The 15,157-nt window shown below is 57.9% G+C and overlaps 2 protein-coding genes across 2 annotated transcripts; both read right to left on the bottom strand.

The window, feature by feature from the left end:
* Positions 1-156: 156 nt before the first annotated feature.
* Positions 157-2,564, bottom strand: PDXP (pyridoxal phosphatase). Its single transcript, XM_005488593.4, has 2 exons — positions 1,931-2,564; positions 157-1,688 (listed from the first exon to the last, which is right to left on the bottom strand). Exons 1-2 carry the CDS (start codon positions 2,505-2,507, stop codon positions 1,363-1,365), a joined length of 903 nt encoding a protein of 300 aa, XP_005488650.1. The 5' UTR covers positions 2,508-2,564; the 3' UTR covers positions 157-1,362.
* Positions 2,565-2,671: 107 nt separating this feature from the next.
* Positions 2,672-15,106, bottom strand: SH3BP1 (SH3 domain binding protein 1). Its single transcript, XM_005488591.4, has 18 exons — positions 13,158-15,106; positions 11,327-11,369; positions 9,838-9,942; positions 9,386-9,462; positions 9,012-9,123; positions 8,835-8,911; positions 8,326-8,461; positions 7,623-7,691; positions 7,140-7,230; positions 6,704-6,846; positions 6,496-6,607; positions 6,330-6,411; positions 5,963-6,043; positions 5,739-5,855; positions 5,193-5,284; positions 4,882-5,011; positions 4,602-4,717; positions 2,672-4,210 (listed from the first exon to the last, which is right to left on the bottom strand). The coding sequence occupies exons 1-18, from the start codon at positions 13,217-13,219 to the stop codon at positions 3,876-3,878; spliced, it is 1,980 nt and encodes a 659-aa protein (XP_005488648.2). The 5' UTR covers positions 13,220-15,106; the 3' UTR covers positions 2,672-3,875.
* Between the last annotated feature and the right edge of the window lie 51 nt (positions 15,107-15,157).

Genomic DNA, 15,157 nt, shown 5'->3' with positions numbered 1-15,157 from the left:
AGCAAAGGGCACCTCAAAGACACCACCCAGCTGTCTTGTCTACCCAGCAGCACCCCCTTGAGTGAGGAAAGGTCCTGCCACGTCCTCACCTGTGAGGGCTCAAAGATACCTAGGGCAGTTTCATCTTGATGGGACCATGAGTGAAAAAAGAGGTCATTTCCAGCCTATGCTCACACTTTATTATATACAGAGACACAGTGAGTGTAAGAACATCGACATGGGACATGAACAGTACGGGATGCCCAAAGGCACTCCCTTCTGTCCCCTTGGTGCAACCAGTCAGCATAATTTATACAAATAATACAATATTTGAACAATAAATAAGTTTGATAAATTAGATCAAGAAATTAAAAAAACGTAGAAAGACAAAGCAGCAAGGAATGATTCTGAGGACTGTGACACATTCACAGCAGTGACAACATCATCACCATCTCACCTGCACACCGGCAGCTGGAGCACAGACCCCCATCAGCACTTTTCTCTCACTGTACTATGACAAAATCCAACTGAGAAGGGGCAGCCAGGGAGAGTCATACAGTTCACTAGTGCTGTGTTGTCATGGCCTAGGAGCCCTCTGTCCTTCAAAAGCCCCTTTAGAAAGGGTTCTTGAAAACAAGGTGCAACTGCAGACCCACTGTGCAGTCACAGCTTGTCTGTTTGGCACAGGAAAAAACCCTCAAAGTGGTCTCTTCTGTCCTTCAGATGGACACTGGCACAGTTATTGACTGGGTCGGGGCAGGGGGTAGGGGGGGAAACTTCTCTAAGGAACAGGGGAGAGGAGAGATGAGGCAATGCTCTCTTTCACTTGTGGAAGGCAGAGATGCTCTCATTCATGATTCCAGAGGTCTGGCACACTCCTTCCACATGCCCTGGCACTGACAGACACCAGGTGGGTGACAGTGCCAGCCAATCCCCTGGCAAGGAGGGGGTTACCACAAGGACTGCAGGGATGCTGCTAAGAATTAAAGAGTTACAACTCAAAGGACAGCAGTAAAAGCTGCCACTGGTTATCCAAGGGAAAAATAAAACTAAAGCAGCCAGTCCCAAACCCCTGGAGAGGCCACACAGACACTGATTTGATCCCCCTTAGCAGCCTCAAGGACTCCAGCTCTCTTCCAAAGATGATGGCAGCTGGCAATGAGGGAGACAAGAACTCAGTCCATCATGGATAGCTCTCAGCAGAAAGGAGACAACTTGAAATCTGTCCCCTCCTGCCAATCCCCTTCCCATTTTGCCCCCAAAGAAGGATGTTGGCATATGAAGAACCCGGGGATTGAGGGAATAGGGCAGTGAGAGAGAAATGGGAACAGATGGAGATCTGGGATGGGGAACTGACCCCTCTGCCCTCACATGTACAAACTGTTACTCATCCAGGCCTGGTATCAAGTCTGCAATACTGTCCACATAGTAGTTGGGCACCAGATCCTTGGCGGCGGCGCTGTCGCTAGCCATGTAGGCCTGCGCCTCTTCCAGGCGGGACACGCCTGTCAGGGTGAGGATGGTGGCCAGGCCGCAGTTCTTGCCGAACAGGATGTCTGTCTCCAGACGGTCTCCCACCATGAGCGTGCGGGACGGGTCGACCCCGAAACGCTCCACGATGCAATCAAACATGTACGTGTTGGGCTTCCCCACCACCAGCGCCTTGCGGCCCGAAGCCGTCTCCACTGCGGCTGTGAGGCTGCCAGTGCCTGCGGGAGGGAAGCAGGAGGAACAGAAGTAGCCGCGGGCAGCTCAGCACCCGGGCCCCGCCACAGGACAGGGATGCTGGCAGCCCCGCTTCGGGAGCTGGCACGGACTGCCAGGGCATCCCTGCTGGCCCTGCCGCTCAGGGAACCGCCTCGCCCTCACCTGGGACAGCGAACCCCACCCGAGGCCACCCCCGCCACAGCCCCTTCCCCCCGGGGCGGCGCGGGACGGGGCGCGGGCTCACCGGGGGTGCGCTGGCCGTCGCTGAGCGGATGCCAGGGGTCGGGGTCGGTGGCCACCAGCAGGCACTGCGGGTCGCGCAGGTAGCCGCAGGCCTGCGCCAGCTTGGCGAAGGTGAACTGGTCGTCGTAGCCCACCAGGACGGCGCGCACCGGCTCGCCGGGTGCCGGCTCGCCCTCGCCCGCCAGGCGCAGCCCGGCGTCGCGCACCTCGCCGCGCAGCCCCTCGCCGCCCAGCACGAAGACGCGGCCGGCCCCGCTCCCGTTCCCGCCGCCGCCGAGGAGGCGCTGGCGGAGGAAGAGCGCGGAGCAGAGCGCGGAGCTGAAGACGTGCTCGGCGCGCACGCCGCGGAAGCCGAGACGGCTGAAACGCCGCTCCAGCTCGGCCACCGAGCGGCGGCTGTTATTGCTGACGAAAAGGGCGGCCTTGCCGCTGCGCCGCAGCCGCTCCAGCAGCTCGGGGGCGCCGGGCACGGCGCGCTCGCCCGCCCACAGGACGCCGTCGCAGTCGAAAAGCAGCCCCTGCGCCGGGCCCAGCACCTCGCGCAGCCCCGCGCCGCTCAGCCGCCGGCAGCTCGCCATGCTACCGCCGCCGCCGCAGCCCGCCCCGCCGCTCAGCCAATCACCGCCCCCCGCCGCGCCCCGCCCCGCCGCGCAGCCAATCACCGCCCCCCGCCGCGCCACCGCCACCAATGGGAGGCCTTGACGCTCCCACAGGCAGAGCCGGGCCCAGGGCCGGCCCCAAAGTGACCGCGGCTGGGAGAGGGCGGGGACAGGCCCAGGCCGCTGCCCATTGGCTGGAGCCGCCGTGCCCGGCCGCGCCCCCCGCCGTGCCCGCGCAGCCGCACAGCGCCCCCTGCCGGCCGGCGGGGCTGTGGCAGCGCGGCTGCCATTACGGCCCGGCCCGCCTCTCCACGGCCCCCGGCTCCCGCCGCGCTCCCGCCTCCTGTCCCGGGCACCGGCCGCGCTCCCGCCTCCTGCCCTTCCCGCTGCGGCCCACGTGCTGCACCCTCCATCACCTCAGACTGCCAAGTGTGCCCTGCTCACACCGGCGTGCGGCTTTGACACCAGCTTCTCAAATTCTGGCAAAAAGCAACAGAGGCACTTAGGCTGGAAAAGCCTTCTAACATCACCGAGTCCAGCCTAAGAGCGAACCATTCCAGCCTAAGAGCAAACCATGTCAACTAGAGCGTGGCACTGAGTGCCGCATCCAGCCTTAAACACCCCCAGGGACGGTGACTCCAGCACCTCCCTGGGCAGCTCATTCCCATGTCTAATCACTCTATGAAAAAGTTCCCTCCTACTGTCCCACCGAAACCTCCCCTGGTGCAGCTTGTGACTATGTGCTCTTGCTGCCTGGGACAAGAGGTCGAGCTCCACGTGGCAATGGCCTCCTTTCAGGGGGCTGTAGAGAGTGATCAGGGCACCCCTGAGCCTCCTTTTCTACAGGCTGAACAACCCCAGCTCCCTCAGCCTAACAGAACATGCACTCCAAATATAGGTATCTGTATAGATATATCTATGTGTATATATCTATATATATCTCTATACATCTGTATTTATATATATCCATCTGTGTGTTCCTGGGGCAATGCATTTTAAGGCAAAACGGGGCTGGGATCATGGCTGAGCATCCGTGAATGGCCCCATGGGGCCAAGCTGTCCCAGAGCTGCAAGCAGTGTCTGAGCCTGCAGTGGGGGATCAGGGCAGGGATCTGGTGGCTGGGCTCTGGTAGGGACATGGTAGTGTGGGGAGGTGGAAAATGAGACGGGGGAGCGAGACAAGGCAGGCAAAGCATGCCAGGTGGTGTGAGCCAAGGGAACAAGGTGGAACACCAAGAGACGCTATCCCTCAGGCCACTCTGGCATTTCCACAGCGTCTGCTGGGTCCCAGAGAGGTGCCAGATCCCATCTCCCCAACCTGTGATTCCTCCATGCCTCTCACCCTGTTCAGTTCTCTGTGGGCTGTCCTTCTGGGGCCGATGTGGCCAGGGGGCTTCCTCCTGCAGGCAGTGGCTGCCCCTCCTCTGTGGTTCCTGGCACACAGTCCCCGGCAGCCGCCGTGTCAGCCTCAGCAGAGGAAGGCCTGCGGGCCGGTGGGGCATCGTCTCGGCTGTGGCGGGGCGCCGGCTGCGGCGGGAGCGGCGGCGGCACGGCGGGGGCGCGGCCGGGCGCGGTGCGGCGCGGCAGAGCCTTGGGGCTGGCGGCCCGGGCAGGGGCCGCGCCCCGGGGCTGCGCCACGGGCGGCGGGGGCACTGCGGGCCGGGCCGGAGCTGGGCGTTTGCCTGGAAAGAAAGCTCAGGTGGGCTGGGCTCCTCGCCACAGGGGCTCTCCAAAGGGCGCAGGGGCTGCAGGCAGCTGGTCGGACAAATTGCCCCTTGCCCAGCTCCTGTCCTGAAGATGCACGCCAACTTTTCTGGGGGCCTTTCCCTCTTCCCTTCACAAAGCTTTGACACCTCTTTACTGGAGGTGTTCAACCCAACACTGGAGGACGTACTTCATCCCTCCCATGGCCCCATCTTGGCTGGATTGTAGGCATGCTGCCCTGGCCAGAGGCCTTTCCCACAAGGACATCCCCAGTTCCCACTGGTGTGGGGAACAGCAGAATGATGATGGCTAAACCACAGGAGGTGGCATTGGGGGGTGTAATTTCCCAAGCACGTGCGACACCCTAACCTTTGCGGGTGGCGTTGTCAGTCATCACTGGAGCTGGTGGCCCTGCTGCTTCAGGAGATGGCCTGGGCAGTCCTGGGGATGTGGGCTGGGACCTGGCCTCAGGGTCCCTGGAGGTGCTGTGCAGAGAACAAGGCACGTCAGGCTTTGTTTGGGCATGGTGGTCCTGGCTGTGAGGCACCTTGCAGCCACCTGTGAGAGTATGGCCCTGGTGTGGGGTGGGATGGAGGGAGGACATGGGAGAGCTGGGACAGCCAGAGCCTCTAGCTCCTATCAGACTTACGCCTCTCCATCCAAAAGGGTGGGGGTGCTGGCTGGAGGGGTTGCAGGAGTTGGCTCTTCCTCTGGGACAGCCTTGGAAAGTCCGGTGTTTGTGGGTGGCATGAACATGCCCGAGACATTGAAGTCTACCTCTGGGTGAAGAGAAAGGAGGAGATCCTGTGAGGAAGCACTTCCCACCCAGAGCAATGACCCCACAGCAGGGAGCCAGAGCAGCCTCCCGATTCTCCCCTCCTGGACATGGAGAAATGTTCCCTTCCCTTCCACTCCCTCTCACTCTCTGCTGTGGCCCACCAAGTGATGCCCTGGCCCTACCTCCAGGGAAGAGAGTGTCCACATTCTGGATGAGGGCTTCCACCACAACCTGGATGGAGGAGACCGAGGCCAAGTCCAGTTGCATGGGGTCTCTGAGAGACAGGGGTGGGGGAGGCATCAGAAAAAGGGTTTGGGGGTATTAACCCCAAATGAGTTTTTGTGTTCATTCCACAGGGGTCAGGGTCTGAAGGGAAGGCAGCCCAGCCAAGGGCAACAGCAACATGGGTGATGGACTTTTATCCTGTCCTGGGAACCCTGGTTTGGTGTTGGAGACCAGTGGTGTTGAAAGCCACCCATGTCACAAGTGCTTTGGATCTCAGTCCCCTCCTTTACTACTTGCAGAGTGGCTAAGAGGACATGTGCTTGGTGAGGGGACATGCAACCTGGGGAACATGGGACCAAGGGACAGGACTTGAGGATGGAAGAGGTGTAAGTGCTTTAGACCAGCCTGTAAGTGCTGGATCAGCCTTTGCCATGGCATTTGCCTTCAGGGCAGCCCAGCTGGGGCTAGGGAGCTGCCTCCCACCCCTTCAAACCAGACCTTACCCTCTGCTCTGCTGCGACCACAGCAGGTTTGGGCCCAGCACAATGGCAATGTTGCTGGGGGTCATTTTATTCACCTCCTGGTGTTCAGCCAGCTTGGCTAAAAACTTGATCAGATACCTGTGGGGTGAAAGGAGGGCAGGGGTTTAGTAGAGAGGGATTTGAGGAGGAAATGGCTACCTCTGGTGATTGCTTGGGGCTGAAGAAACCCTGTTCTGACAAACCACCTGAGATTGTTGTAGCTGTCCTGGGGCAGGCGGCTGCAGGTGTCTCGCAGGCTCTGCAGGCGGCTGTCAATGTCCTTTAGGCTGTAAGAGAGAAGGAGGAGCAGAGAGCTCAGCCTTTCCCTGTGGCACAGGGGGACACTGGACAAGGAGGAAGGGCAGTGTTGGCTGCCCGTGCAGGCCATAGCCCCGGAGATGGAGATGTCCTGCTTTACTGGGCAGTGAAGGCAGGCATGCATAGAGGCTCTGTGTCTGTATCTCCCCAAGTGAGACAGAGCACCCCTGCTCCAAGTGCCAGGAGGGATGGAGAGGGTTGACTGGGGGCTTTTTGAGACCTGCCAGGGATTTCCACCCCAGTGCCTGGACCCACCTGGCTGCTTTGACCCATTCGTCATAGAGTTCGAAGGTCATCAAAGGCTGGGGCAGCTCCCGCAGGTAGGATTTCAGTGCACCTGGGGGGAGAGGGGGAGCAGTGGAGCTGATGGCAGCTGAGGGATGGCAGGGACTGCCCAGTCATGTGCCTTGCTGGCCCTCACCAGCCACAGCGTGGGGGTCTGAGTAAAACTCCTCCAGGGCATTGGAGCCGCTGGCCAAGCTGCTCTTCAGCTTCCTCAGCACTGAGGCGCCTGCTGCCAGCCGGAAGAGTCCCTGGGGATGGCATGAAGAGGGAAGGGAGGCATTTTGAGTTTGGGAGGAGTGCATCTGGGGAAGAAAGGTGATGAGGGGGTCTGGAGCACTCCCTACCTCCTCCTTCATGCCGGAAGCCAACAGCATCATGACACAAGCTTCGATGGGAAGCGCAATCTCCCGGCCCAAGCTCTTGAGGTGTGTCTCTAGGGACACACCGTAGTACCCTGCCACTGGGGTGTCTGTTGTGAAGGAAGGCTCTGGAAGAGGAAGGAAAATGTCAAGAGGGATGGTGGGCCATCCCTGGGACCATTCAGCATTTGGCCACGGCAACATCCTTCTCCAAGCCGAACCAGGCTGGCTACAGGAAGAGGCAGGACAGACAGCATCCCCAGCCCGTGTCAAGCTGTGTCCCCAACCTACCAGCCCAACATGGTAGGCAGCAGCAGGTGTGGGGAGGGAAAATTAGCCTTTTCCAGCTTTGCTGGACACACTTGTATCCCCCAGGCTCAACTGCAGCCCTTGCCAGGCTGCATGGAGAGCCAGAGGGTACCTGTCTGTCTGTGGCTTTCCCTCAGCTCTGCTAGAGCTGAGTCCAGAGATTCCAGTGACTGCCGGTGGTACTGGGCTTGGATTTCCAAGAGCTGCCAGACAGGGGACAGGCAAACGGCATTCAGTTGGCACCAGCCCCGCTTGGAGAGGTGCCCATTCCCAGGGCATTGCACCCACATGACGACAGGGCAAAGAGGGAGCTGCAAGGGGAGCCCCCTGGGGTCCATGGGACTGTGTCTGTAGTGAGGCATAGAGGGCAGATTGGAGAGGGGCACCTTCAGGACAAGCTGCTTGTTTGCACTCGGTGCTAGTGGTAGCATTAACCTGCAGTGGCAGGAGCAAGGCCAGCTATAGGCATCTGCTGATGCCTTGATCTGTCCCCTGCCCTGCTTGGGGGCACTTGGTGTGGATGGGGGCAAGGCTGGGCTCAGACATGTTGCAGCTGACATTCACACCCTGGGGAGAAGTGAGACAGAAGACTTACTTTGATGAAGTAGCTGGCATAGATGTCCTCTTTGGTGGAGAAGTGGTAGAGGTCAGCCATGTACTCATCCTAGGAGGGGAGACAAAGAAGAGCAATTTTCCATACCCTCTCTGGCACCCAAGGAAGAGGAGACACCTCCATGACACCCTTTCATCTGGCCTGTGAGTGGTCTAGACAGGGTCTCTGGGGGCAGTGGGGCTTTCTCCTTGCTTCCCATAGTTGTGTTTGGGTAGTGGCAGCAACCTGCCCCATGATCAAAGCCCTTGCACAAGTGGCTTAGGAAGAAGAGGCCTCTGCACCTTCAGCTCCAGAGAGCTCATGAGCTCAGCCAGATGAGGTGCTGGGCTTTTCAGAGACACAGGGCAGAAGTGGAGAAGGCTGATGTGAAACTTCCCTACCACCCATGACAGATCCTAGCTCAGCTGTTTTCCAGCCTGAGGGGACCCCATATGCTCCCTGATTTTGCCCCTGGACCCTCCTCTCTGCAGCAGCTTGCACTTTGAATTCCTTTACTCTTTTTCTTCCCTGGGCTTGGGCCATCTCCCTGTTTCTGCTTGAGGGCCCCATTTGCTTTCAGAGGGCAGGATATGCCGGCTGGCTGCAGTCCATCCCAGCGTGGGGTCACCTCAGGCAAGACTGGTGGAGGGGAGCAGGTCTGCAGCCCTGGAGCTGATCCATGGGGGAGAGCAAGTGAGCCTCTGACCTTGCACTGCTCCACCTTCCTCTTCACCTCCTCCTCTTCTTCCTTCAAGATCTCCAGTTTGGTGGCAGCAGAAGATGCCCCTGGGCCAGCACCAGCCCCAGTGCTGTTACTGGAACTCTTGGCAGCTTGGTTCAGCCTTTGGGGTGGGAAAGAAGAGGCGCATTTATGGTCTCAGTGCCAGGAATGTTGGGTAGAACTGGTGTGCAGACTTTCAGAGAAATGTGGCATGGCAAGGGCTACCCCTGGCAAGAACTGGAACGAGGTGATCTCAGTGTCCCAAGCACCACCACGGCACTTTACTGCCTTTAGCAGCAGAGCTGCCCTTCTCTCTGGTGCCGGAATCAGCATGTGAGCCCAGAGCAGGATGCACCTACAGAGGAGCTAGCTGGGTGCTCCTGAAGAGCTATTGGAAATTGAATCTCCAGGACAATTATCCTTCTCTCTCCCCAACCTGTCTGAGGGCTGTGCTGGGTATGCTCTGGGCCCCAGGGCTGCAGTGTGCCCCATACCGGCTCTTGATTGTGTTCCAGTCAGAAATCAACTTCTGGAGGGTCTTCTTGCGCTTCAGGATAATGGGGAGCTCCTCCTGGGGCAGAGAGGGCCAGAGTGAGCGGGGGAGGTCTGGGGACACAGGAGGGAGTGGTGGAAGGATCAGAAAGTGGAGCCAATAGAGCAGCCAGGCCTACCTCACTGAGCTTGTTGAGTGGCTGCAGGACGTAGTGCTCCAGGTCAATCTCGAACTCAGCCACGATTTTGGCCAGTGAGCTCTGTATGCAGCAACTCATCTCCAGGGCTTTCCTGTGTGGGACAGAGATGCAATGACTGCAGGCTGGAGCCATGCCCCTGTCTGACCCAACATCCCCCTGTCCCTGAGCCAGCCCCCAGCCCTACTCTGCAACTGGAGCCTTTAGGTTCTGGCTGGTCCCTTCTCCCAGTGCAACACCAGTGCTTGCTCTGGGACATGGTTTGAGCAATGGCAGCCCCTGAGCCAAGACAGTGTCACCACCAGGATCTGGCATCTTTTGGGGTCACCCTGGCACTTTTTCCCACCAGTACTTACCCAAGGCTGGACTCTGTGTCCAGTTCCTTGAAGCTCTCAGCCATCGCCATGGACAGAGCCATCAAGGGCAGCTTCTTCTGCACAGAGCCAAAGATTTGGGAGAGAAATGGTGACACCACTGTGCCTGGCCACACTGTGGTTCTTCCCACCACAGGGCACTGTGGGTTCATGGGGGTTTGGGAAGGAACATAGACAGCAAGGGCTTTGGAGGGTTATTCAATGCAAAGACACTGTCTCTCAGGAGTGTTCTAAATTAGTGATGATTGAAGGGGTTGCTCTGCTCTGCTCATCCCAGGCACATGCTGGAGGCCACTGCTGACAATGGGACCTGGGCTTGGCATAGCTTTGGGCCACCCTTCAGCAAAGCTGGCAAAGCAGGGGCCTGGCATCCCTGTTTTTGGCAAGGGACAGAGCTGGGGTGAGCACAGGCTGCGTGGGAATATTTTTCTCACCACTCGCTTGTCCATCTCAGAGCCACACTGTCCCTGCAGGCAGGCTTGGAGCCTCTTGGACACACTGTGAGCTGCTCGCTTGGCCGGCTCAATCCTCTGCTCAATCTGCGGGCACAAAAGTGGGACTGGTGAAGCCATTTTGTGAGCCATGGCACCTCGAGGCCATTTCCCCACTACCCTGCTCTGGGTGAGGATGGCCTGCTGTGCTGGTTTTGCATGGGCTGGTTTTGGGTAGCAGGGGGGGCCATGGAGGTGGCTTCTGTGAGAAGCTGCCAGAAGCTTCCACCATGTCCAGCAGAGCCAATCCCTGATGGCTCTGAAGGTGGACATGCTGCTGGCCAAGCCTGGGCCAATCAGAGATAGTGGGAATGCCTCTGTGAAAACATGTTTGAGAAGAAAATCACAACAAAGTGGGGACACAATTTTTTTCCTAGCCAGAGAAGAGAAGGAGGTGAGAACCTGTGAGGGAAACAACATGGAGACACCAAGGCCAGTGCTGAAGGAGGGGGAGGAGGTGCTGCAGGCACTGGAGCTGAGATTCCTCTGCAGGCCATGGTGAGACCATGGTGAAGCAGCAGGGCCCCTGCAGCCATGGGGATCCACACAGAGACAGAGATCCACCCACAGCCCATGGGGGAGGTGCTGACACTGGAGTGGGAGGAGGCTGTGATCCAGTGGGAGACCCAATGGAGAGAGGGCCCCTGCTTCCAGGCTGGAGCAGCCTGTCCTTGGAGGACTGCACCCCATGGAAGAGTGACTCATGCTGCAGCAGTTTTGGGAAGACTGCTGCTCATGAGATTTGGAGCCAGGCTGGAGAAGTTCACAGAGAACTCAGGTCTCCTGTGGTGCAGCAGAGCAGCGGAAGGATTCCTCTCCCTCAGCAGGGGAAGAATATCTCGGGTGATGAACTGACCAAAACCCCCACACCCTGTCCCCTGCACTGTCAGTAGGAAGGAGGGAAGGATTGGGGGAAGAAAAGGTGTTTTCAAGGGCTTATTTTACTTCTCATTATCCTCCTCTGATTTTGTTAGCAATAAATTCACTTTGTACCTCTAAGTCAAGCCTGTTTTGCCCTTGGAGTGTTTTATCCAGGTCCTTAGCTCATGAAGCCTTCATTAATATTTGCTCTGCCCAACTGTGGCAGGGGAGGATGAGTGAGCAACTTTTGTGGGTACATGGCATTTGGGCAGTATCAAACCACGACACCTGCCCAGCATCCTGCCACAGCTTGGAGCATCTGGTCCAGTGAAAAGGGAGCACAACTCCTGGTCAGGATTCATCCCTCTGTGAGCAGCTGGGAAAGCCCTTGCTGGTCGCAGGAGCCTGCCAATCCCTTGACACCATGGTCCTGAAATCACCCTCTGGCACGCGGGCAGATCCCTGCCCCATGACTTGGACGTGCTGGCAGGGCAGATGGCAGCAGGAGCGGGGCAGGTTCCACGCCCAGGCACAAGCAGACACACGCCTGCCAGCCCAGCCCACACCTCACCTGCAGCAAATCTTCTGACAGGAGCTCAGTTGCTTCTTGGGCTCTGCAGAGGAAGGAGAAGGAACCATAAGCGAATTGGGATCACCTCCACACAGCTTCTTTGGGAAGGCAGGTCCTTGTGCATCCTTCCGGCCTCTCTTTGGGCTCCTGGGAGCAGGAGACACAGGCTATAGCCTGGACCATCAGATACAAGGCCTACAAGGCCATGGGTAGAACGAGCCTGGGAGGACAAGAACAGCAGGAGCAGGGCAAGGGAGCCAGCTTTGCTGGCTGGTGGACACCCCATCAGACAGGGTTTCCTGTCTGTGCACCTCAGTCAAAAAGTCCAGGTGTGGCCTGTGTTTTTGAAGTCAGATTGCTTAGCAGGGCCACAACAGGAGCAGGATGTTTACTGCCCCTGACTGCCCCATCTCTCCCCTGAAGGTGAAGCCAGGGCAGTGATGCTGCAGTCTGGCACACATCTTTGCAGCCCTGGGTAGTCAGTAGCAGTGGGGCCACTGGTGTGGAAGCAAGGGTGTCCTTGTGGTCAAACTGGGGTCCAAGACCAACACCAGCCCCTCCAGAAATGCCCTCACAAACCCAGCTTTTTGTTGTTCTGCTCAAAACCAAATTCAAAACCCACCAGCCACATGACCCTAAAGACTCCCTGATGCCTCCTATAGATGCCTCCTATAGCCTCCATAGGCCTCCTATGCCTTGCTTCACAGCCTGCAATCATTGCTATTTCTGAGGAACCCCATTTGATTTCCATCTGCTGCTGCTTTTTCCCCAGTTCACATTTCTCTCTTTTCACTGCCTGCCAAAGCCAATGTGGGACGAGGATGTGGAGCTGCAGGAAACATGGTTTGGTTGAAGGCAAGCAAGATCACGTGAGGTCATGGTCCACAGAGGAGAGGCTCCTCAGCAGGTGAAGAGCTTGCTCTTGGACTTCACAACGTGCATGAGGCTTGCCTACCTGACATGAAGCAAAAGGGAGATGCATCTGACATGGATGAAATCTTGAGGGAAGAGGGATGGGAAGGGGCATCATGCTACCTTCCAGGGAATGTGAGAGCAAGAGGCCACCAGCATATAGGAGTTGCTTCCTTATGGTTGATTGCTGGGTTACCTGAAAGACCTCAGTGGTTCAGGGGACATGCTTGGTCCCTCTTAGCCACCCAGTGCTGGGAACCCAGTGCTGCAGAGGTGGCAGTAGTAAAGGGAGTGAGGGGGCTGGGCAGGGAGGGCCCAGCCCTGTAATTTCAGTTCTGGGTTTTGCAAGGGGAGAGCTTTGGAAAGTCAAAGAGAAAAAGAAGGAAATGGCAGAGGTAGAACAGGGACAGAAGGTTTTGTGTGGAGCTGTAAGTCCTCCATGGGTCCATCTGAGGACCCCTGGTTCTCTCCTCAAAGGGCATTCTGGGCTGCTCACGCTGCTGGGATGGCCAGAGCTATGCAGCGCATTTGGCTCCTGTGAGGCACCCCAGACTCAGCAGGGAGGGCAGGTCCCAGCCCAATCCCCCTCCTGGTCATTGCACAGCCAGGGGTATGTGGCTGGAAGGTCCCTCTCCATTGCCCCACTGTCCCACATCCTGGTGAAGCCAAGCTTAGGCAAGTCCTGTTTCCTGGTGAATGCAGGAATGTGGGCCCTGGGAGAGGTAGCTGGGCTTGAGGATCATTTACTGCTGAGCAGCACGAATGCAGCCTTCACAAAGCCCTTCAGCTTGTGCTGAAGTTGCTCTAAACCCCAAAGGTTTTCCCCCCCTTTGCCATTTTCCCAGGCCACAGCCCCAGCACAAGCCCTCCAGGACGTGCATCCTGCTCCCTCCGGTACTGCTGGTGGAGAAGTCCTTACCTGGTGGTGGCACTGGGATGGGACAGCTGCTGGCGCATTCGATTGAACTGTCTTTTCATCATCTTGAGAGTCGGGAGGAGACCACAAAAGCTGCTCTGCTTGGTTGTACCCGCTCAGCTGCCCTCGGTAATGCTTGGCATCGGATGCCTGCAGGCCCTCTTCTCCTCGGAGCCACTTCCCGAAGGACCTCTGTCTCCTTACTCCTTCCCTCCCTCGTTCCCTCTTTTTCAGTTTCCCCAGCTGGTCCCCTCCCTCGTCCCTCCCTAAGGATGCCCTGCCTGCTTTCTTTTCCCCTCCCTTGAGCTTCGTTCTCTCACTCCCTCTCCTTTTCTGAGCTTCCTTCCTCCTCCGTCCGCCCCTCCGCCACGGATCAGGTAAGAACAGTTCAGAGCTCCTGCTCCGTTCTGTGTTCCTGTCACCAGCCCACAAGTAAAAATAACTTCAGCCCAGCCTTAAAGGGGAAATTTTATTACAGCATACGCATAACAAGGCAGGACAAGCACATGCCGCTGCCGAGCCCGCGTGAAGGGCCCACGCTGTTTCTTGCTGTGTCTCAGCTGGGGTGGTTCCCCTTCCTTCCTTCCCGTGCCCACCAGCAGCTGTGCCGCGGGGCAGCCCGTGCGGTGCCAGCTGCTGTGCAGCTCATTTGGATGTACACCCTGCCCTACCGGGCCACCCAACTCTGCCAGCACTGCTCAGGCACCTCTCCATGCTCACGGGTGCAGCTCCACCCTCTTGCCCTGCGACATACCGCCTTGTTGCGACAAAAGCAGCAAGGCACAAGCAGCAAAGCCACCCCTGCACCCTCTCGCTGCTTTCCCTCCCTGCCGTCGCTGAGGCTCTCCGGAGCCACCGCAAAGCTGCGGCCAGCGGCTGCTGCCTGGTCCCTCCCCCCGCCAGAGGAGCTCCTCCGAGCAGGGCCAGCAGCAGCCGCAGTTGCACGGGGACCGCAAACTCCCGGTTCTCAGGCTCAGCTGCTGCCTGCTCTCTGCAGAGCTGCACCAGAGCTCATATAATTTTTTTTTCTTTTTGTTTTTCTTTTCTCTTTTTGTCGAAAAACACCACCACGACTTTTGGTGTTGACTCTCTGAGATGTGTATCTCACTTTATGTCTGGCTACCTGCAGATAGGACTTTTCACCTGCACTAAGAGAGGGCAGAGGTTGCTGTTAGCTGGGTTACATAGCTGGCAAAGGAAGCAGCAAACCAAGCCAAAACAAGAAGCGGTCAGCTTGTGGGTAGAAGAGGTAAGCAGCACAGGAAAATGAGGCAGAAGGGCCACTCCATTTGTGACCTGAAGCTGGAGGAGCAAAAATTTGAGGGCTGCTAGGCTGTGCTTCTTGGCAAGGATCAGGTCTCCAGTTACTGTCTAGCAAAGTGGTGCTGGCAGCTGTTTTCCAGTGGTTGTGGGGTGACAGAGCACCACTGTCTCCCTGCCCAAAACACCAGGCTGTTCTCAACCTGTGGCAGAGCACATCTGATCCCCTAGCATCAAGCCCTGGGTGCTCCTAACAGGCAGCTTCAAGCACCTGTTGCAAAGATGCAGCTAAGGCCCCCCAGATCCTCACTGGCTGCATCAAGGGGGGCTGGGCCAACTCTTATATGCAGTATCAGAGCCGCTCCCAGCCCTGGGCTGCTGCTGCTTCTTGTCAGAGATCCCCCTTTGTACTCCTGAAATAAAACTGCCTCGTGGAGCTGCTGCCAAGTGCTGCCACCAGCAGTGGTGAAGCTGCAGTCATGTGAGGCATGGGAGTGAGCTCAAGTCCTGCTTTCCGTGGGCTGTCAGGCACACATTCCTGCCCACGCCTCTCCATGGGGCACGAGGGAAGTGGGCAGCACTCAGTTCACAGCCTGGAAGTCACTGCTCTCAAAAAAAAAGGAATTGAGAACTGGCAGGGGAATTCCACCAACCCTGCTCATAGGAGCAGGGAAATCATTGTGACAAGGGCCTGAGTGACTGAGGGATGAAATACAGGACTGAAGAGGCAGGATTTGAGCTGG

The sequence above is a fragment of the Zonotrichia albicollis genome, chromosome 4, assembly GCF_047830755.1.
Source record: "Zonotrichia albicollis isolate bZonAlb1 chromosome 4, bZonAlb1.hap1, whole genome shotgun sequence".
In the NCBI taxonomy this organism is placed as follows: Eukaryota; Metazoa; Chordata; class Aves; order Passeriformes; family Passerellidae; genus Zonotrichia; species Zonotrichia albicollis.
Note: the sequence above shows the minus strand (reverse complement) of the source record. Positions and strands in the feature narration are given on the sequence as shown.